General features: G+C 35.8%; 1 protein-coding gene across 3 annotated transcripts in view; it reads right to left on the bottom strand.

The window, feature by feature from the left end:
- UNC80 (unc-80 homolog, NALCN channel complex subunit) overlaps positions 1 to 24010 on the bottom strand; it is a 237618-nt gene that overhangs the window by 147791 nt on the left and 65817 nt on the right. For all 3 annotated transcript variants that reach the window (XM_082467395.1, XM_082467397.1, XM_082467396.1), the window contains exons 21-22: positions 22674 to 22770; positions 8652 to 8824 (exon numbers count right to left, since the gene is read on the bottom strand). In XM_082467395.1, the coding sequence (XP_082323521.1) occupies positions 8652 to 8824; positions 22674 to 22770 (270 nt within the window). The remainder of the gene's footprint in view (positions 1 to 8651; positions 8825 to 22673; positions 22771 to 24010) is intronic.

The raw sequence follows: 24010 nt of genomic DNA, 5'->3' as shown, positions 1-24010 counted from the left end.
GTAGAATCTACACCTATGTATAAATCTGTATATCTATATCTATATCTGCATCTGCATATCTATCTGACATCTATATCTATCTATCTATCATCAATCTATCCATCTGTGTCATTTATATCTACATCTATATATATTTCTATATTTGTATTTCTCTCTATATTTACACACACATATATGTATATGACTAAAACCACAAATGCATTGGAAAACATACAGAATATATTTTTTAATAGATCTTTACTGGAGTATAATTGCTTCACAATACTGTGTTAGTTTCTGTTGTACAACAAAGTGCATCAGCCATATGCATACATATGTCCCCATATCTCCTCCCTCTTGAGCCTCCCACCCACACTCCCTATCCCACCCCTCTAGGTCGTTGCAAAGCACCGAGCTCATCTCCTTGTGCTATGCTGCTGCTTCCCACTAGCTAACTATTTTACATTTGGTAGTGTATATATGTCGATGCTACTCTCACTTCACCCCAGCTTCCCCCTCCCCGCCCTGTGTCCTCAAGTCCATTCTCTATGTCTACGTCTTTATTCCTGCCCTGCCACTAGGTATTCAGTACCATTTTTTTTTTTTTTTAGATTCCATATATATGCGTTAGCATACAGTATTTGTTTTTCTCTTTCTGACTTACTTCACTCTGTATGACAGACTCTAGGTCCATCCACCTCGCTACAAATAACTCAATTTTATTTCTTTTTATGGCTGGGTAATATTCCATTGTATATATGTGCCTCATCTTCTTTTATCTATTCATCTGTTGAGGGACATTTACGTTGCTTCCATGTCCTGGCTATTGTAAATGGTGCTGCAATGAACACTGTGATACATGTTTCTTTCTTTTTTTTTAAGATTAATCGATTATTTATTTGATATGACTCATATGCTAATTTTTAAAATATCTTTATTGGAGTATAATTGCTTTACAGTGTTGTGTTACTTTCTGCTGTATAACAAAATGAATCAGCTATATGTATACATATATCCCCATATCCCCTCCCTCTTGCGTCTCCCTCCCACTCTCCCTATCCCACTCCTCTAGGTGGTCACAAAGCACCGAGCTGATCTCCCTATGCGATGCAGCTGCTTCGCACTAGCTATCTATTTCACATTTCGTAGTGTATATATGTCAATGTTACTCTCTCACTTCGTCCCAGCTTACCCTTCCCCCTCCCCGTGACCTCAAGTCCATTCTCTATGTCTATGTCTTTATTCCTGCCCTGTCACTAGGTTCATCTACCTTTTTTTTTTTTTAGATTCCATATATATGCGTTAGCATATGGTATTTGTTTTTCTCTTTCTGACTTACTTCACTCTGTATGACAGACTCTATGTCCATCCACTTCACTATAAATAACTCAATTTCATTTCTTTTTATGGCTGAATAATATTCCATTGTATATATGTGCCACATCTTCTTTATCCATTCATGTCGATGTACATTAAGGTTGCTTCCATGTCCTGGCTATTGTATACAGTGCTGCAATGAACATTGAGTACATGTCTCTTTTTGAATTATGGTTTTCTCAGGCTATTTGGGGTCTTTTGTGTTTCCATACAAATTGTAAAATTTTTTGTTTTAATTCTGTGAAGAGTGCCATTGGTAGTTTGATAAGGATTGCCTTGAATCTGTAGATTGCTTTGGGTAGTATAGTCATTTTCACAATACTGGTTCTTCCAATACAAGAACATGGTATATTTCTCCATCTGTTTATGTCATCTTTGATTTCTTTCATCAGTGTCTTACAGTTTTCTGAGTACAAGTCTTTCGCCTCCTTAGGCAGGTTTATTCCTAGGTATTTTATTCTTTTTGTTGTGATGGTGAATGGGATTGTTTCCTTAATTTCTCTTTCTGATTTTTTGTTGTTGGTGTATAGGAATGCCAGATATTTCTGTGCATTAATTTTGTATCCTGCAACCTTACCAAATTCATTGATTAGTTCTGGTAGTTTTCTGGTGGCATCTTTAGGATTTTCTATGTATAGTATCATGTCATCTGCAAACAGTGACAGTTTTACTTCTTCTTTTCCAATTTGTATTCCTTTTATTTCTTTTTCTTTTCTGATTGCCATGGCTATGACTTCCAAAACTATGTTGAATAAGAGTGCCAAGAGTGCACATCCTTGTCTTGTTCCTGATCTTAGAGGAAATGCTTTCAATTTTTCACCATTGAGTATGATGTTTGCTGTGGGTTTGTCAAATATGGCCTTTATTATGTTGAGGTAGTTTCCCTCTATGGCCATTTTCTGGAGAGTTTTTATCATAAATGAACATTGAATTTTGTCAAAAGCTTTTTTGCCATCTATTGAGCTGATCATATGTTCTTTATTCCTTAATTTGTTAATATGGTTTATCACATCAATTTATTTGCATATATTGAAGAATCCTTGCCTCCCTGGGATAAACCCCACTTGATCATGGTGTATGATCCTTTTGATATGTTGTTAGATTCTGTCTGCTAGTATTTTGTTCAGGATTTTTGCATCTATGTTCATCAGTGATATTGGTCTATAATTTCCTTTTTTTGTGATATCTTTTTCTGGCTTTGGCATCAGGGTGATGGTGGCCTACAATCAAGATTACTCTACCCAGCAAGGATCTCATTCAGATTTAACAGAGAAATCAAAAGCTTTTCAGACAAGCAAAAGATAAGAGAATTCAGCACCACCAAACCAGCTTTACAACAAATGCTAAAGAAACTTCTCTAGGCAGGAAACACAAGAGAAGAAAAAGATCCACAAAAACAAACCCAAAACAATTAAGAAAAGGGTAATAGGAACATACATGTCAATAATCTTGAATGTGAATGGATTAAATGACACAACCAAAAGACACAGACTGGCTGAATGGATACAAAAATAAGACCCATATATATGCTGTCTACAAGAGAACCTCTTCAGACCTAGGGACACATACAGACTGAAAGTGAGGGGATGGAAAACGATATTCCATGCAAATGGAAATCAAAAGAAAGTTGGAGTAGCTATACTCATATCAGATAAAATAGACTTTAAACTAAAGACTGTTACAAGAGATAAGGAAGGGCACTACATAATGATCAAGGGATCAATCCAAGAAGAAGATATAACAATTATAAATGTTTATGCACCCAACGTAGGAGCACCTCAATACATAAGGCAAACGCTAACAACAATGAAAGGGGAAATCAACAGTAATACAAGAATAGTAGGGGACTTTAACACCCCACTTGCACCAATGGATAGATTATCCAAACAGAAAATAAATAAGGAAACACAGTCTTTAAATGACACAATAGGCTAGATAGATTTAATGATATTTATAGGACATGCCACTGGAAAGTGGCACAATACGTTTTCTGTTCAAGTGCACATGGAACATTCTCCAGGATAGATCACATCTTGGGTCACAAATCAAGCCTTGGAAAATTTAAGAAAACTGAAATCGTATCAAGCATCCTTTCTGACCACAATGCTATGAGACTGGAAATCAATTACAGGAAAAAAAACCTGTAAAAAACACAAATACATGGAGGCTAAACAGTGTGCTACTAAATAACCAAGAGATCACTGAAGAAATCAAAGTAGAAATTAAAAAATACATAGAAACAAATGACAATGAAAACACGATGACCCAAAACCTATGGGATGCAACAAAAGGAGCTCTAAGAGGGAAGTTTATAGCAATTCAATCTCACCTCAAGAAACAAGAAAAATCTCAACTAAACAATCTAAACTTACACCTAAAGCAACTAGAGAAAGAACAAAAAAACCCAAAGTCAGTAGAAGAAATCATAAAAATCAGAGCAGAGATTAATGAAAGAGAAATGAAGAAAACAATAGCAAAGATCCATAAAACTAAAAGCTGTTTCTTTGAGAAGATAAACAAAATTGATAAGCCATTAGCCAGACTCATCAAGAAAAAAAGGGAGAGGATGCAAATCAATAAAATTAGAAATAAAAAAGGAGAAATCACACCTGACACCACAGAAATACAAAGGATTATAAAAGACTACTACAAATAACTATATGCCAATAAAGTGGACAACCACGAAGAAATGGACAAATTCTTGGAAAGGTACAATTTTCCCAGACTGAAGCAGGAAAAATTAGAAAATATAAGCAGACCTATCACAGGTTATGAAATTGAAACTGTAATTAAAATCTTCCAACAAACAAAAGTCCAGGACCAGATGGCTTCACAGATGAATTCTATCAAACATTTAGAGAATAGCTAACACTGATCCTTCTCAAACTCTACCAAAAATTTGCATAGGGAGGAACACTCCCAAATTCACTCTAGAACATATTTAAAAGTAAAGCATTTCTGAAAGTCAGGAAGCAGATGAGATCAGATATTAAGTGAAACCAAACACAGAGGATACAAAAGTTAATAATACATTTAATAGAAGACAACTTGTGAACGTTAGAGTAATCTCAAGGGTCTCCTAACCCAAATAGACAGGTATGAACAACTGCAATTGCCACACTTGCACAATGATAGTAAAAATAGGATGTTACTATGATTCAAACATACTGGACATGCAGCTATATTTTCCTTCCTCTCAGTCCTCTTGCCAGTATTCACCAGTGACTTCAATTCCTTCACTTTTCTATACCTGAGAAACTGAAGTTGAATGTACCCTCATTTGGGGACCATGTCCTGGCTTAACCCTTTCCTCTTATATCAACAAATAAGACAATGAATGTGAAGGTGCTTTATTAACTATGACATACAATGAAAATGTTACTTTTGTTATCTTCTACCACCACCTCTCTCACCACTGCCACCACCACCACACCACCACCACGACTACCATCACCACCAACATTACCACCACCATGAGTACCATCACCACCATCATCACCTACCCCTTTTTTTTCAACCAACCATGTCTACCTGGAATCTGTCTCTGTTTCCTTTAAACCGTGACTGATTCTGACCTCTGGACACTCCTTGGCCTTGACCTAGAATCAAATATTCTCAGATACGAAAGAAACTCATACTAACCACCCCCTTCTTGAGTCTCCCTGTACTTCCCCATTGAGTCCAGTGTAGTGACAAAGAGCTAATTACTTCTCAATGTATCTACTTCATCACTGGACATCTATAATGATCAGAAAATGCTTCTTTACTTTGAAGCTTGAAGACACTGCTTATAAGTATCAAACCCCCTTTATTTTATTTATTACCATGAGATTAATAAGATTGGGAAGGTCAAGCAGGGCCAGAGTTGGTCCAACAGGAAGGGAAGAAAGGAGAATCTAGTGGTCTGGTAACTACCTGGCCATAGTCTTATTTGGAGGAAGTAAAATAAATTTTAAATGTTTTCTGGAATTCCGCCATGAATTACATCTCCTTGAAAACTCTAAGCATTATAGCAGTTGGAAATCATAGAGGTATGGAACCATCTGATGAGAGGGAATGAAATTCCAGCATCCAAGAGACTGATTATTTTAAGAAGAATATTGATGAATACTTTTATAATCTCCATTCAGAAGCCAGTATTGATTTGTTCGATTGGGATTTTTTTTAAAAGAACCTATTGATAACACGATTTTATTTATTACTTTTGAAATAAATTTATTTATTTTTGGCTGCTTTGGGTCTTCATTGCTGCGTGTGGGCTTTCTCTAGTTGCAGCAAGCAGGAGCTACTCTTTGTTGCAGTGCACGGGCTTCTCATTGCGGTAGCTTCTCTTGTTGCAGAGCACAGGCTCTAGGTGCGTGGGCTTCAGTAGTTGTGGCTTGCAGGCTCTAGAGCACAGGCTCAGTAGTTGTGGTGCATGAGCTTAGTTGTTCCAGGGCATGTGGGATCTTCCTGGACCAGGGCTCAAACCCGTGTCCCCTGAATTGGCAGAAGGATTCTTAACCACTGCGCCATCAGGGAAAGCCCTCGACTGGGATTATTTTTTAAACTTTCAAATGTATCACTCTCTTTGTGACAAGCCTCCTGTTTCTCCCATGACCACATATCTTAAAAGCTTAAAAGCTTTTTATGTAGGAAGCAGTTATTCCTTCTGTTTTTACACCATCAATGTTAATAAAATCATTCCAATTACTTTACTAAAGAGTCTCTCTTTGCCAATGATAATACATTGAGATTGTGTTCTCCCCATTTTTTTTTCATGGGTGGGTTTTGGGGGAGTTCATGAACCTTCTGATATTACAGGCTGAATTTTGTCTGTAAGTGTAATTCTCTCCATAGCTCTCCATAGCTTTCATTCAGTTCTTAAAGAGTTTATGTCTCCAAAATGTTAAGAATCACTGGTTTAGTGGGTGAATGTGTAGTGTGAATCTTTAAAGTTGAAAATCTCCTATATGTTCCTATTATAAATTCATCATGTATTCACATGATCTTTTTTTTTTTTAAAGATTCAATTGTTTTTGGACCATTAGAAATCATTTGCCATCTTCTTTATTATGGAGATCATATACATTTAAGTACATTTTCAGTGTATCAAGAGACACTCTTTCTGATTTACCTAAATAACTTTTTTTTTTTTTTTTTTTTTTTTTTTTACAGAGAAAGTATACAGTATTGCTAAAAGAGTCCTGAATAGAATCAGAAAGTTCTGCTCTGAGCCCAGTTTTCACTTCGACAGGCTTATATGACCTTGAGCAAAGTCACCTTAGCTCTTGGGGCTTTTGTTCTCTCATGTGGAAAATGCGTGAATGAAAAGAGTGGCTTGGAGTCCAGTACATGATATGCATTCATGTGGAGACTTCACTCAGGATCTCTGGTGTGGGGCTGAGGCTTTCCAGAGAGGGAAGGTCAATCCATTCTCTCTGTCATCAGGTGCTTATTTTACTGACTGTTATCCAAATGCTATTATCCTATCATTGTCCAATTTGTAGGGCCAGCTGTGCCTCTGTCTTTCTCTTTCAACAGTAAGTTGAAGTAACATGATTCATTATTATCATTTTCCTTAAACTCAGGCAGTTGCTGGAGAAATTTGATGCCTCACTTGTCTAAAAATTTTCCAAAGTATCTGTGACTTTAGGATTGAGACAAAGATGGACATAATAGTACATCTGGAACACTATAGCATAAACTACCCTTAAAGTTCTAATGCACCATTGTTATTGTGTATTTAACCATTGTTCAACTAATTTGTGTCATCTTCACTTTCTTAATCACATTTAAACTATCAGGTTTAAAATACAGAATTTCTTATTTTTCACATTTTAAAGTTCCTAGAGTGATCTCACATAATTTTTTAATGAGAGAGTCAAAATGGTATTGTACCAAATATAAGGTCTGTTCTAATCTGGCTCTATCCTTTGCTGGCTTTGAACCCTGGCCAGTTGGTGATTAAGAAGAACCATGCATGACTCAAAAGAGTGACAGGTTGGTTTCCTCTCTCCCACTTAGAAAACAAGAAATTGGCTCTTTGCCTTGTCAGCTCTCTTGCTTTAGACAGGCATCTCATTGTTCTTTGATTGTTTGATTGCCACCTGCCTCAGCTCTCCTGGAGACCTGTGACTTTCTACATTTTACAGTCATCATAGCATATATCAGTACACATTAAACACTTTGGAATTAAAAAAAAAATACTTTCAAAGACCAATGTCCAGGAATCGGAAACTGACTGAAAAATCTTAAATAACCACAGGTCATCATTCTGGGTGATTACAGTGGTATTTGCATTTTCGGCTTAAGTGAAGCTACATACCTTGCTGGTCACTAAATATCATGAGAGCAAAAGCTATTAATGTCACAGAAAAATGTCATGAATTATATTAAAAGGTTTGGACTATTTTCCAAGGTAAAATATGAGTGGCCAGTGGTTACATATTCATGTGTTATAAAAAGGGATCATTTGTAGGCAGGCTAAAGGGGTTTTGTTGTAAAAAGGTCTATTTTAGTTTTTCTTTTTAAAACGTGAATACAGAAGACTTTTATTTCTTGATATTTACTTGGAATTTTGTACCCAGTATTTATATAGCATATGAAGAATTTATTAAACCAGAAGATAAATAAAGGAAATTGAGAGATTGTGTTCAAAACTCATATCTGGGTCTCGTTTATTTGACAAAAATACTTTCTAAACAAGATCCACATTATACTCTTGAATCTCTTACATGTGTATAAGGCTACACAATGTTCAAGGTGCTTCTGTGCAATTAATTTCAATTGATCCTTGCTTCATATTTTCCCTCAATTAATATGCAATTAAACCAAGACAGAGTTTAAAGGACTAATACATGACAGACATGACTAATGTGATAATAATAATGACCTACTTTATTGAGCAATTGCTATATTTCAGGCATTATGATGAGGACTTTACATTTAATATCTCATTTAATCCTCACACTAACCCTAGGAGGTAGGCATAATTATTACACTTAATCTCATTTTACAGGGTTTAGCTAATAGATGTCAGAGTGATTTTAACCCAGGCAATCTTATTCCAGAACCCTCATATACTTTTAATCATGATGCTGTACAGAATATATTTACTAAGATTTTTTCCCCTTTCTTTTCTTCTTTCACCTTACTACCTTTTTCCCTCCTCTTGCCACTAATGCTGAGGAAAAAAAAAAAGACCAAAAACGTAACCCCATAGTTAGGCTTTGGAGTAGGGATTCATGCTTTCTTCCATTAGCAGAATTAACTGGAATGGGGTACAGGGTGAGAAAATTCTTCCAACAACTTACAAGATCCAAGGCGGCTGCCAAGATCGATGCATCAGGAATTGTCCCTGGCTCACAGCAGTTTAACAGAAATTGAAAGCGCTTCATGCCTTGTCGGATTGCTCCAAGATTCACCACGTTTTTGCTTTTTCCACCATCTTGGTTGGAAGACAGATGGTCATCAAAACTGTGGCAACCTGTAGGGGTTTTCCCATGTTGGAGGAATGAAGGAGAGAGAGTGTAATGCTTGTAGATTAAAAAAGAGCTTTGAAGTTTCAACAATGCATTTTCTGTAGTGTTGGCCTAAGAACTTTTTCCTGAACGACACTTCCCTCCTCTCTATCTAATGCTTGATTTGGACACCTTGACTTTTAGGAATCTGATGACACATAGCATATGTAAATAAGGGGTCTTATATAACTATTTTAATATAGGGTCTGATCCATAGAGAACAGACATGTGGTTGCCAAGGGGGAAGGGTGGGTGAGGGAGGGATGGATTGGGAGTTAGGGATTAGCAGATGCAAACTATTATATATAGAATGGATAAACAACAAGGTCCTACTGTATAGCACAGGGAACTATATTCAATATCCTGTGATAAACCATAACAGAAAAGAATGTGAAAAAGAATGTATATATATATATATATATATATATATATATGTATGTATAACGGAATCACTTTGCTGTATAGTAGAAATTAACACAACATTGTAAATCAACTATGCATCAATAAAATAAATTTTAAAAATTAAAAATTAAAAAAATAGATAAATATAGGGTTTGATCATTTTGCTTTCAGGTCTCTTCTCTAATACTGCTAAGAGGATTATTTAAGATGATTCTGCCTGTAACTAACTTCTGTTTTTATGGAAGATGCAAAATCACTGTGCAATTTCAGATCTGTTACAAAAAACTGATATCAAAGACGGTATCTTGATATCTTAGTTACAATGCAAAGAATCCTTGATTATTAGAGTTGTAAAGGACTTGAGAGGTTGGTCATTTAATGCCAGGATTTCCAAACCTGCCTGTGCATCAGAATTATCTGGGCAGTTTTTGAATCTTATTCAGAAGTTCAGAACCAGAGTCTCTGAAAGAGGAGTGTAAGAATGTGTGCTTTGTAAAGCCTCACAGATGATAAGGATGCAGCCAGCCTGACCCCACACGGTGGTCAGAGGTTTAGGAACCACTGATTCATCCTCACTTATTTTTCCATAGTTAAACTGCATACGAATGAGAATCAGTCTAGAGCTTCTTAAAATGCAGACTATCAGATCTCATCGCTAGAGATTTGGATTCCATAGGTCTGCAGGCTATGTATATTTTAAACAAACATGCCACGTGATTTTAATATAGAAAGTCTAAGGATCACACATTAAGCAAGAATAATACAAAGCATTGTTCTTCATTTTTTTTTAACCCCAGGTACTTTTTTAAAAACCTAAGTATCTCATAGCTTTTCTATACCTTCTAGTATATATATATACACACATATATATATAATATTTAGTTTCTCTTACATAATGCTATAATATTGAATATAGTTTTAAACACCAAGCCCAAATTACTTCCCATGATTCTGAAATGTACTTTCAGCACATAAGAATATACCCCCTGATTTAGTGCTTGGCTTAATGTGTGCTGACACCATTCATTTGCAATGTTGCGAACTCCAGGTCCTCGCTAAGTCACAGATCCCATTACAGGAAACGGCTTTCTCACCTCTTCTCTGAAAAATACCTTGATACCTCCCACCCATTGCCCCACTTTCCCATTTGCTGCCTCAACACAAAAAAAGTGGCCCTCGTAGCCTTTGCTCTCAACTAAGGTTCCCTATACGTAAGCAGGTCATGATTGGTGGTTGCAGATGTATGGTGAATGATTTGTTCCTATTAATAAACACTAATGTTCACAAATTTGCATTTAAAAATCAGATCCAGAGTTGGATGTACCCCTTTAATAACTTGCATTCTTTGTAAATAAAAGGGCGATATTTACAATTATGAGCTTGGTTTACCATGAGAGTGTGTACTAGTGGAAAAAGATGAGCACCTGTTCTTTTAGAAAACACATCCTTTGGAAGCAGTTCAAGCTTGGGAAAAAGATTCCTTTGGACTTTATTACCACAAGATAAAAAATTATGGCATGGGGACTGAACCAAGATGGCGGAGTAGAAGGACGTGCTCTCACTCCCTCTTGCGAGAGCACCAGAATCACAACTAGCTGCTGGACAATCATCGACAGGAAGACACTGGAACTCACCAAAAAAGATACCCCACATCCAAAGACAAAGGAGAAGCCACAATGAGACTGTAGGAGGGGTGCAATCACAGTAAAGTCAAATCCCAGAACGGCTGGGTGGGTGACTCACAGACTGGAGAGCACTTATGCCACAGAAGTCCACCCACTGGACTAAAGGTTCTGAGCCCCATGTCAGGCTTCCCAACCTGGGGGTCCAGCAACAGGAGGAGGAATTCCTAGAGAATCAGACTTTGAAGGCTAATGGGATTTGATTGCAGAAATTAGACAGGAGTGGGGGAAACAGAGACTCCATTCTTGGAGGGCACACACAAAGTAGTGTGTGCACTGGGACCCAGGGGAAGGAGCAGTGACCCCAGGGGAGACTGAACCAGACATACCTGCTAGTGTTGGAGGGTCTCCTGCAGACGCGGGGGTGGCTGTGGCTCACCGTGGGGACAAGAACACTGGCAGAAGTTCTGGGAAGTACCCCTTGGTGTGAGCCCTCCCAGAGTCTGCCATTAGCCCCATCAAAGAGCCCAGGTAGGCTCCAATGTTGGGATGCCTCAGGCCAAACAACCAATAGGGAGGGAACCCAGCCCCACCCATCAGCAGCCAAGCAGATTAAAGTTTTACTGAGCTCTGCCCACCAGAGCAACACCCAGCTCTACACACCACCAGTCCATCCCATCAGGAAACCTGCACAAGCCTCTTAGATAGCCTCATCCACCAGAGGGCAGACAGCAGAAGCAAGAAAAACTACAATCCTGAAGCCTGTGGAACAAAAACCACACTCAAAGAAACACAGACAAGATGAAAAGGCAGAGGGCTATGTACCAGATGAAGGAACAAGATGAAACCCCAGAAAAACAACTAAATGAAGTGGAGATAGGCAACCTTTCAGAAAAAGAATTCAGAATAATGATAGTGAAGATGATCCAGGACCTCGGAAAAAGAATGGAGGCAAAGATCGAGAAGATGCAAGAAATGTTTAACAAAGACGTAGAAGAATTAAAGAACAAACAAACAGAGATGAACAATACAATAACTGAAATGAAAACTACACTAGAAGGAATCAATAGCAGAATAACTGAGGCAGAAGAACAGATAAGTGACCTGGAACACAGAATGGCAGAATTCACTGCTGCAGAACAGAATAAAGAAAAAAGAATGAAAAGAAATGAAGAGAGCCTAAGAGACCTCTGGGACAACATTAAATGCAACAAAATTCACATTATAGGGGTCCCAGAAGGAGAAGAGAGAGAGAAAGGACCCAAGAAAATATTTGAAGAGATTATAGTTGAAAACTTCCCTAACATGGGAAATGAAATAGCCACCCAAGTCCAGGAAGCGCAGAGAGTCCCATATAGGATAAACGCAAGGAGAAACACGCCGAGACACATACTAATCAAATTGGCAAAAATTAGAGACAAAGAAAAATTACTGAAAGTAGCAAGGGAAAAACGACAAATAACATACAAGGGAACTACCATAAGGTTAACAGCTGATTTCTCAGCAGAAACTCTACAAGCCAGAAGGGAGTGGCATGATATACTTAAAGTGATGAAAGGGAAGAACCTACAACCAAGATTACTCTACCGGGCAAGGATCTCATTCAGATTCAATGGAGAAATCAAAAGCTTTACAGACAAGCAAAAGCTAAGAGAATTCAGCACCACCAAACCAGTTGTACAACAAATGCTAAAGGAACTTTTCTAAGTGGGAAACACAAGAGAAGAAAAGGACCTACAAAAAAAACCCAAAACAATTAAGAAAATAGTCATACGAACATACATATCAATAATTACCTTAAACGTGAATGGATTAAATGCTCCAACCAAAAGACACAGGCTTGCTGAAAGGATACAAAAACAAGACCCATATATATGCTGTCTACAAGAGACTCACTTCAGACCTAGGGACATATACAGACTGAAAGTGAGGAGATGGAAAAAGATATTCCATGCAAATGGAAATCAAAAGAAAGCTGGAGTACCAATACTCATATCAGATAAAAATAGACTTTAAAATAAAGAATGTTACAAGAGACAAGGAAGGACACTACATAATGATCAAGGGATCAATCCAAGAAGAAGATATAACAATTATAAATATATATGCACCCAACATAGGAGCACCTCAATACATAAGGCAACTGCTAACGGCTGTAAAAGAGGAAATCGACAGTAACACAATAATAGTAGGGGACTTTAACACCTCACTTACACCAATGGACAGATCATCTAAAATGAAAATAAATAAGGAAACAGAAGCTTTAAATGACAGAATAGACCAGATAGATTTAATTGATATTTGTAGGACATTCCATCCAAAAACAGCAGATTACACTTTCAAGTGTGCATGGAACATTCTCCAGGATAGATCACATCTTGGGTCACAAATCAAGCCCAGTAAATTTAAGAAAATTGAAATCATATCAAGCATCTTTTCTGACCACAACGCTACGAGATTAGAAATGAATTACAGGGGAAAAAACGTAAAAAACACAAACACATGGAGGCTAAACAATACTTTACTAAATAACCAAGAGATCACTGAAGAAATCAAAGAGGAAATCAAAAAATACCTAGAGACAAATGACAATGAAAACACGATGATCCAAAACCTATGGGATGCAGCAAAAGCAGTTCTAAGAGGGAAGTTTACAGCAATACAAGCCTACCTCAAGAAACAAGAAAAATCTCAAATAAATAATCTAACCTTACACCTAAAGGAACTAGAGAAAGAAGAACAAACAAAACCCAAAGTTAACAGAAGGAAAGAAATCATAAAGATCAGAGCAGAAATAAATGAAATACAAACAAAGAAAACAATAGCAAAGATCAATAAACTAAAAGCTGGTTCTTTGAGAAGATAAACAAAATTGATAAACCATTAGGCAGACTCATCAAGAAAAAGAGGCAGAGGACTCAAATCAATAAAATTAGAAGTGAAAAAGAAGAAGCTACAACAGACACCGCAGAAATACAAAGCATCCTAAGAGACTACTACAAGCAACTCTATGCCAATAAAATGGACAACCTGGAAGATGGACAAATTCTTAGAAAGGTATAACCTTCCAAGACTGAACCAGGAATAGATAATATGAACAGACCAATCACAAGTAATGAAATTGAAACTGTGATTAAAAATCTTCCAAGAAACAAAAGCCCAGGACCAGATGGCTTCACAGGTGAATTCTATCAAACATTTAGAGAAGAGCTAACATCCATCCTTCTCAAACTCTTCCAAAATATTGCAGAGGAAGGAACACTTCCAAACTCATTCTATGAGGCTACCATCACCCTGATACCAAAACCAGACAAAGATACTACGAAAAAAGAAATATTACAGACCAATATCACTGATGAATATAGATGCAAAAATCATCAACAAAATACTAGCAAACAGAATCCAACAGCACATTAAAAGGATCATACACCATGATCAAGTGGGGTTTATCCCAGGGATGCAAGGATTCTTCAATATATGCAAATCAATCAATGTGATACACCATATTAACAAATTGAAGAATAAAAACCATATGATCATCTCAATAGCTGCAGAAAAACCTTCTGACAAAATTCAACACCCATTTATGATAAAAACTCTCCAGAAAGTGGGCATAGAGGGAACCTACCTCAACATAATAAAGGCCATATACGACAAACCCACAGCAAATATCATTCTCAATGGTGAAAAACTGAAAGCATTTCCTCTAAAATCAGGTATAAGACAAGGATGTTCACTCTCACTGCTATTATTCAACACAGTTTTGGAAGTCCTAGCCACAACAATCAGAGAAGAAAAAGAAATAAAAGGAATACAAATTGGAAAAGAAGAAGTAAAACTGTCACTGTTTGCAGATGACATGATACTATACAGAGAAAATCTTAAAAATGCCACCAGAAAACTACTAGAGCTAATCAATGAATTTGGTAAAGTTGCAGGATACAAAATTAATGCACAGAAATCTCTTGCATTCCTATACACTAATGATGAAAAATCTGAAAGAGAAATTAAGGAAACACTCCCATTTACCACTGCAACAAAAAGAATAAAATACCTAGGAATAAACCTACATAGGGAGACAAAAGACCTGTATGCAGAAAACTATAAGACACTGATGAAAGAAATTAAAGATGATACCAACAAATGGAGAGATATACCATGTTCTTGGATTGGAAGAATCAATATTGTGAAAATGACTCTACTACCCAAAGCAATCTACAGATTCAAGGCAATCCCTATCAAATTACCAATGGCATTTTTTACAGAACTAGAACAAAAAATCTTAAAATTTGTATGGAGACACAAAAGACCCCAAATAGCCAAAGCAGTCTTGATGGAAAAAAATGGAGCTGGAGGAATCAGACTCCCTGAGTTCAGACTATACTACAAAGCTACAGTAATCAAGACAATATGATACTGGCACAAAAACAGAAACATAGATCAATGGAACAAGATAGAAAGCCCAGAGATAAACCCATGCACCTATGGTCAACTCATCTATGACAAAGGAGGCAAGGATATACAATGGAGAAAAGACAGTCTCTTCAATAAGTGGTGCTGGGAAAACTGGACAGCTACATGTAAAAGAATGAAATTAGAACACTCCCTAACACCATACTCAAAAATAAACTCAAAATGGATTAGAGACCTAAATATAAGACCAGACACTCTAAAACTCTTAGAGGAAAACATAGGAAGAACACACTTTGACATAAATCACAGTAAGATCTTTTTTGATCCACCTCCTAGAGTAATGGAAATAAAAACAAAAATAAACAAATGGGACCTAATGAAACTTCAAAGCTTTTGCACAGCAAAGGAAACCATGAACAAGACGAAGAGACAACGCTCAGAATGGGAGAAAATATTTGCAAACGAATCAACAGACAAAGGATTAATCTCCAAAATACATAAACAGCTCATGCAGCTCAATATTAAAAAAACAAACAACCCAATCCAAAAGTGGGCAGAAGACCTAAATAGACATTTCTCCAAAGAAGATATACAGATGGCCAAGAAGCACATGAAAAACTGCTCAACATCACTAATTATTAGAGAAATGCAAATCAAAACTACAATGAGGTATCACCTCACACCAGTTAGAATGGGCTTCATCAGAAAATCTACAAACAACAAATGCTGGAGAAGGTGTGGAGAAAAGGGAACCCTCTTGCACTGTTGGTGGGAATGTAAACTGATACAGCCACTATGGAGAACAGTATGGAGGTTCCTTAAAAAACTAAAAATAGAATTACCATATGATCCAGCAATCCCACTACTGGGCCTATACCCAGAGAAAACCACAATTCAAAAAGACACATGCACCCCAATGTTCATTGCAGCACTATTTACAATAGCCAGGTCATGGAAGCAACCTAAATGCCCATCGACAGATGAATGGATAAAGAAGTTGTGGTACATATATACAATGGAATATTACTCAGCCAGAAAAAGGAACGAAATTGGGTCATTTGTTGAGACATGGATGGATCTAGAGACTGTCATACAGAGTGAAGTAAGTCAGAAAGAGAAAAACAAATATCGTATATTAACGCATATATGTGGAACCTAGAAAAATGGTACAGATGAACAGGTTTGCAGGGCAGAAACTGAGACACAGATGTAGAGAACAAAAGTATGGACACCGAGGGTGGAAAGCTGCGGGGGGGTGGGTGTGGTGGTATGATGAAGTGGGTGATCGGGATTGACGTGTATACACTGATGTGTATAAAATTGATGACTAATAAGAACTTGCTGTATAAAAAAAAAAGAGAAAACCTATGTATTAGGTTTATAGACATGTGTGCAATTAAAAAAAAAACAACACTACTGTTACCTTGAAAAAAAAAAAAGACTATACGTTTTCCTGTAAGCACAGCTTTAGTCACATCCAAGTTTTGGTATGAAATATTTTTATTATCATTCAGTTCAAATTATTTTCTTACTCCATTTTGATTTGTTTTTGGGGGAGTTACTTAGAAGTAGTGTATTTCATAACTTCTAGTTACTTTTTTGTTACTGATTTGTAGCTTAACTACAAGTCAAGAAACACACTTTGTATAATTTTAATACTTTTATATTTGTTAAAATTTGCCTTATAGCACAATATGGTCAGTTTTAAAAATGTTCCAAGTGTGCTTGAAAATAATTTGTAATTTAAAGTTTTGTAGTATAGTGACTATATATCTGCTTGTTGAATCAAATTTGCTGCTCACATTATTTAAGTTTTTTATATCCTTACTAATTTTTTTAGGGGGGGCGGTCTACTGGTTCTGAAAGAGGTATCCTCTATCAGTGAATGACAGCAATATGTTAAATCTCCTATTATGGTAGTGAATTTGTCTATATTTTCCTTGTAGCTCTGTTGCTCTATATAATTTGAAGTTAAGTGCATACAAATTTAAAACTTCCTGGTAAATTGAAAAAAAAAAATTATGGCATGGCATGAAAATAATTACCAATTCCTGGTCAACAACTTTTAAAATGTCTCAGCATCATACTGAAATATGTAGGTGTGAAATGGTATGGTATCTGGAATTTGTTCCATAATACATTAAAAAAAAAATAAGATGAAGCAAATTGGAAAATTTTTTATCATTATTGCAAGTGGGCGATGGATATTTGGGATCCCTTGGGTCGTTTTTACTCTTTGTCTATGTTTGAAAATTTTCCTAAGCACAAAAATGACTCAGGGGTTTCCCTGGTGGCGCAGTGGTTAATAATCTGCCTGCCACTGCAGGGGACATGGGTTCGAGCCCTGGTCCAGGAAGAGCCCTCATGCCGCGGAGCAGCTAATCCCCTGTGCCACAACTACTGAGCCTGAGCTCTAGAGCCCGTAAGCCACAGCTACTGAAGGCCGCGCGCCTAGAGCCCGTGCTCTGCAACAAGAGAAGCCACCGCAATAAGAAGCCCATGCACCGCAATGAAGAGTAGCCCCCACTCGCCACAACTAGAGAAAGCCCATGTGCAGCAACAACGCAGCCAAAAATGAAGTAAACTAAGTAATTAAAAAAAAAAAAAAGGTCCTACTGTATAGCACAGGGAACTATATTCAATATCCTGTGATAAACCCATAATGGAAAAGAATATGAAAAAGAATGTATATATATGTATAACTGAATCACTATATTTCATTCCTTATGGGTACATTTCCTTTTCAGGTACAAATATTCCATATTGAAAACTCTATATTCAACAACTTCAGTATTATTTTTCCATTTAGTATAGCATATTTTGTATTAAATGCAAAAGGAAGTAGCACAAGAAGAACCTAAAGTTGGAAAAAATTCAGAAGACACAATTTCAAATGGTATAAAGAAGGCAAAGCTAGAAACTACAAATAAGGAACAAATGTTTCTTGGACAATGCTGTTTCCAGACAGCTGCCTTTCAAAATACTACTCTATTTACTCACTGGACATTACCAAAGCTATCAGAACAGGTAACTCCTGTTATTTTTCTTATCTATATATCACTTTATTAATCATTTATATACAGTCCTTTGATAGATACACATATCACAGGAAATCTCATCCATTAAAAAAAATTATAACCTTAACAGTACCTAAACTTAAACCTTGAATTTAAGATAGATCCCAAATAATATTTTTCTTTTTAGTGAATCCAGTTGTTTCATTATTTCATACTATAATTAAGATTTAAGATACATTAAGTGATAACTCTAAAATTTGTAATAGAACTAATATATAAGACAGGATGGATGGTAAAAAAATTTATTCTTATTTAACCAATTTATTAAAAACAGTTGTCATCATTTTATTAAAGGAAGCATTAAGAATAAGTATCCCACCATTTTTTCCAATATTTTTGACAAGCTAATTAATTCTAAAGAAATGTATTCAATATTACTAAAGAAAGTGTCATTTTGATTGAAAGAACTTCAGAAACAATGCAGTTAAAGAATATAAATAAAGTAATTAAGAGAAAAGTGATCAAAACAATCTTTGTCAGCAAGAACCTATTCTGTGAAGAATCATTCACGGAATGATGTACACTTATTACAGGTAAGAAGATCAGCAGAATCCTACGAGCCCAGGACATAAGGATCACGCTGTAAGTAAAAGCTATTTACAATGGAAAATTTCCATTGTATCTGTATAGCATTAATAGATAACAATATATTTACTAACTTTTTGAGCACTTAGTATGTGCCAAGTACTATATGAAATATTTTATAATTTATTTAAAATAATTTTTTTGTAACAGTCATGTAAGATAGATCTTTAAAGATAATTAAAAAGAGAGAGAGAGAGAATGAGAGAGAATAAAGACAGCAAGATAAAGAGAAAAGGGACAGGTTAAGTAGCCTAGTCTAAGTTCATGCAACAGAAAGTGACAAAGTCAGAATTCAAATCCAAACCTAGTGACAACCAGCCTGTACTCTTACCACTCTGCCACACTGTCTCTAGAATACCTGAATGTTTGTGTTGAAAGAGTTCAGACCTTTACATACTGCAGAAGGTAGTGATTATGTCAGGAAAACTTACTGTAATAAATAAATCAACACTGTACATGTTACAAACTGATTGTCAAGTTGTACCCTGCTGACATTTCATATTGTAATACTGAAAGAAATGTTGAAAAGTAATTTGCCTATAAAAGGTATCTCTTCTATATCAATCTTTCATATAAACTTACTAGAATGTAAGGATGCCTCTTGGCTTCCTTGGCCATGATTGATCTTTTAGTCTCAGTACGTTTTACTTGCATTTATTTACTATTTTTTAACATTAAATTTACTGAGGTATGATTTACACAGAATGCATTTTTGAAAAGCTGTTAAATCCCAAAGGGGCATTTCAAAATCTAGCATTTCTTTAAGCAGCATTTTCCATACAGTTTATGGCAGAGCTGAGCACAAAGAAGATATTCAGTAAATTTTGCTGATCAGCTGAAAAAAAAAAACATTGCTTTAGTTAATGAAATATCTTCCCTCAGATAGAGACAACATGATTTCTAAAATAAAATATTCTTATTGAATAGAAAAATATAGAAGAAAAAGATAGCTGGTCTGTGAATGTAATTTCAGTTCTGTTAAATGTATTTTTCATTTGTTGAATATTTTTTTAGATTGAAAAAATTCTATCACCTATTGCATTTTATCTTAACTCAGTGAAGTTCAGATACCACACTGAAATTGAGGGTAAGAATGTTTCATATTTGCTTTCTTTAACAACTTTAAAGAAAGAAACAGAAAATATACAATTAAATCAAAATAATTTAATGAGAAGGAAAAAAGACAATGCATCTATAATGGATGCATGGGGATCATTTATCCACAGATTGCAAAGCAAAAAAGAAAGAAAGAAATAAGCAAAAGCAGGCTCAAAGTTAGAAGGATGTTCACAAGGTCAAGGATGGTAGTTGTTGCAAAATACAATGTTCTTAGATTAGCAGATAATGTTCTTTTGGTTTTTCAGAATAGCTGGGGATACCTGTCTTTTGCGAGAGATTCTGAAAGAGTTAACTCACAGAATACCTTTTATAATTTTTAACAAGCCAGAGATCGTGGACAGAGAATGATGATGTACAAGCCATGTTCTTTTGCCAGTCCAAAGCACATAAAATATTCCAAAATCAGTCCCAGATTTTATCGTTTTGTCTTCTAGACACACAGGAAGAGACTGTATTACAGGTATTGTTGACACAAACTCATCCTAGACTCAGGCTGTATGAATAATCTGCATCAGGTCTTTTCTATTTGTGAATGGAATATAAAAACTATATGAAACAATGGTTGAAATCTGTTAAGAATAGTGGATGAGGAAAACTCAAAATCCAGAAAGAACTAAGTGTTATGAAGCAATAATGATAACGTATTTGGAACAAGAGTAAGAGTAAAAATATTGGCCTATTACTTGAAGAAGGGAGTGTAAGGAAATCACAGGAGGGTAAACAACTCAATTATGCTTTCATCCTTTCTACTAAGGAGAAAAATTCACAGATGGGAAAGTAAAGAAAAACTTCATTAAAAAGGCACCAAATGTGAAAGACCCTAATTTTTGAGTTTAAGCCTCTGTTCCATCAGATTACACTCCAGTCAGTGCACAGAAATGACCTGGAGATGCCATCACAGTACTAGTCAAATGACATCCAGCTAACACAGCACATACCTAGAGAACATACTTTAGTTCCACACTTCACTCTCAAAGAATCACCACAAAAATGTCTTTATAATACTGACAGTTTTGAACACTAGACATATCTTCTCTAAAATATCATGAGCGGAAAGAGTGCAAGAGGACAGAAAATGACAAAGATCCCAATTATTACGAAGGTTCTTGAAACCATAGACTAATAAGCCTGATGTGTGTCCTAGCCAAATTCTGTAAGAGAGAATTGGATAGGGAGGAACATTAAAAAAAAAAAAAAAACACACAGAAGTAATCATAGACACCACTGTAGTTTACTGAGGAAGACATCGTGTTGAACTGTTACATTCCTCCTTTTGACAGAGTTATAAAGATATCAGTGAGATAATTTTTTAGTAAAGTCTAATGATGTTTTTTGTATAAAGTAGGAAAGTGCTTGCTGATCACTAGTAAATTAAATGTATGGTTGGCTGAAAAACTGTACCCACAAATTGTTAATCAATAAAAGTCAACTACATGTGCTCTAGGAGCTACTTCTTTGTATTTGCCCTGCTTTGTGAGAATATCCACAACTTGGATGAAAATAGGGAAATATGTATGTCTCTGATGATGGATTTTTATAGCACAATTGTAGAGAAGGAAAGATTCAGAATTCCTGGACAAGTGAATTAACTACGCCCCAAGTTAATGAAACAATACATTTTATTTATTTTGAGATGAAGAATGAATAAGGGCTACATCAAAGTAATGCATGATATTCGTTCATGTGAAGGACAGGTGGCAGAAGTTAATCCAAAATTCAATACAAACCAACTCCGTGATGTGAAAACAGATAATGCAGTCTTAAATTGTGTTCATCCACTGGCTGTATCCCTGGAGCTTAACAGTTACACTATCTATTACACTGATTAAAGTCAAATATAGTGCATTGCATTCCATCTGAAGCACCACATTTTGTAAAGCACATCATCTAATTAGAATACATAGTAAAATGAAATCAGGTTGGTGATGGATCTAGAGACTCTTCTATGTAAGGAAAACAAAGGAATCAACAATATTTAATGAGCAGAAGTGAGATCAAAAGAGAGAACAAGAAATAGATAATAGGTGAAACTGGCATTATGTGTGTATGAGCGTACGTGTGTGTGTGGCTACAGATATCATAACTAGGACTAGTGAGTCAAATTTATGGATAAGTATATTTTCAGCACATAAGGAAAGACTTTCTCACAATGAAAGCTGTCTAGTTCTGGAACAGGTTGCTTTGTAAAGTAATAAACTTCCCCTCGGTGGAAGTGTTCAGAGGATGGCTGGCCACCCGTCCGGGATATAATGTGCAGAATTCCTAAGTAGCTAGGTGGGTGGATAAAAGGATACCCGGAGTTTTTTTTAGAACTCTCAGATTTTAATAAAGGACAGAAGAGCAGAAGAAAAGGCTGTGTCTTATTCTCTGCACACCCAGGGCCCACTAGGGAATGAGGAACATGGTAGGACTTCCATAAATGTTACACCAAATTGATAACAAATAGAGAAGCTATAAATAGTAGTACAAACAACACACATATGAGAAAGAAATGAATAAGAAATCAATGGCAATAGAAAGTAGATCATTTTATCTAATCAAATGTTTGTTCTGTGTAATGAAAGTTGCATGTAATTCTTAGGCCAAGTGACATTTACCAAGACGCTTGAAGAAATTCTCCTCTTCATCTCTCCCGTTTTCCATTCCACTCCCTGGTCCACCTTCAGAAAGCTTTACAGCACTGGTGAATTTGACCTGAGAAAAAAAAGGACAGTAGTCAGGTAACTCAATTCAAAGGAAATTCTTTGTGTTTATACTAACCTTTACCTTGAAAAATAAGTTGTTTAGAATATAAAGGTCACTTCATTTCTTTTGGCTTCCACATCTGGTTAGCTAGTCTGTATAGTTTATTCCCATGTGGCAATAAAGACATCACTTATAACTATAATTTGAAGGAGAGTCTGGTCACAGATTGAAAGTAAAATAATCAGGCACTATGAAAATAATTTAGTGAACAACTGAGATATTCTTAGAGTTTAATTCTGATAAAGTCCAAACTCAAATTTATGAACAAGTCATATTCATCCTTTACAAACAACACCACAACTGAGAATCAGATGAAAGTAAGAGATAGCCAAATAGAAGATTTCAAATCTCTACGAAAGAACCAGTATAAATGAATTTATAATGTGTACTATAACTAAAGTGCAATAACATGTTTTTTTCCTAACACTTAAAATGTGTTTGTTTACAGCAAAGCAAGGAAGCTATGGACCTCACAGACTCTCAAATACTTGGCCAAATTTTAGTAAAAAGAATATGAAGGAGGAATTATAAATATATCTTCTAAATGACTTATAAGGTTGCTATAATCTTTTTATAATTCCAAAATATTACTTTAAAAAGAGATAGAAGAAAACCGGTTTTAGTGAGATTCAAAGAAGAAAGAGTATAAGCAAATAATTTGTATATAAAGAAATATAACTCCTATCACATGCTGAAAATTACAGAGACCAGGCCACGAATCAGCCACAGGGAAGACTCTTATCAGAAATGGATTTCACTAAGAATTACGACCTTTTCCAAACTGCATGCTACTACAATGCTTAACAGAAGAAGCACTTAGTGGGAAAAATCATCCTGAGCTTCTTTATCCTTTTCAAAGGGGAGAAAGGTTCAGATGGTAGGAAAAGTAGGGAAGGAAAATAAATGGTGTGTGTGTGTGTGTGTGTGTGTGTGTAAAAGAAATCACTGTACAATTATGTGTCTTTGGATAGGAGCTTGAGATGTTAGGATTTCATACATGTATTAAAAGTAGCTGGGAATTAATACCTATATACCTCTGTATATCTGCATTACAATTTTATTTATAGTTTTTGTCACTTTTTTCCTTTCTATGATTGCCTCATACTAAGACATCTTAGTTTCCATAGTTCACTTAAGTTTCCAAAGCTTACTTACCTTGAAGAGAATTTCTTCAGCTCCTCCTTATTTG

This window comes from Balaenoptera physalus, assembly GCF_965194825.1.
Source record: "Balaenoptera physalus genome assembly, chromosome: 6".
NCBI lineage: Eukaryota > Metazoa > Chordata > Mammalia > Artiodactyla > Balaenopteridae > Balaenoptera > Balaenoptera physalus.
Note: the sequence above shows the minus strand (reverse complement) of the source record. Positions and strands in the feature narration are given on the sequence as shown.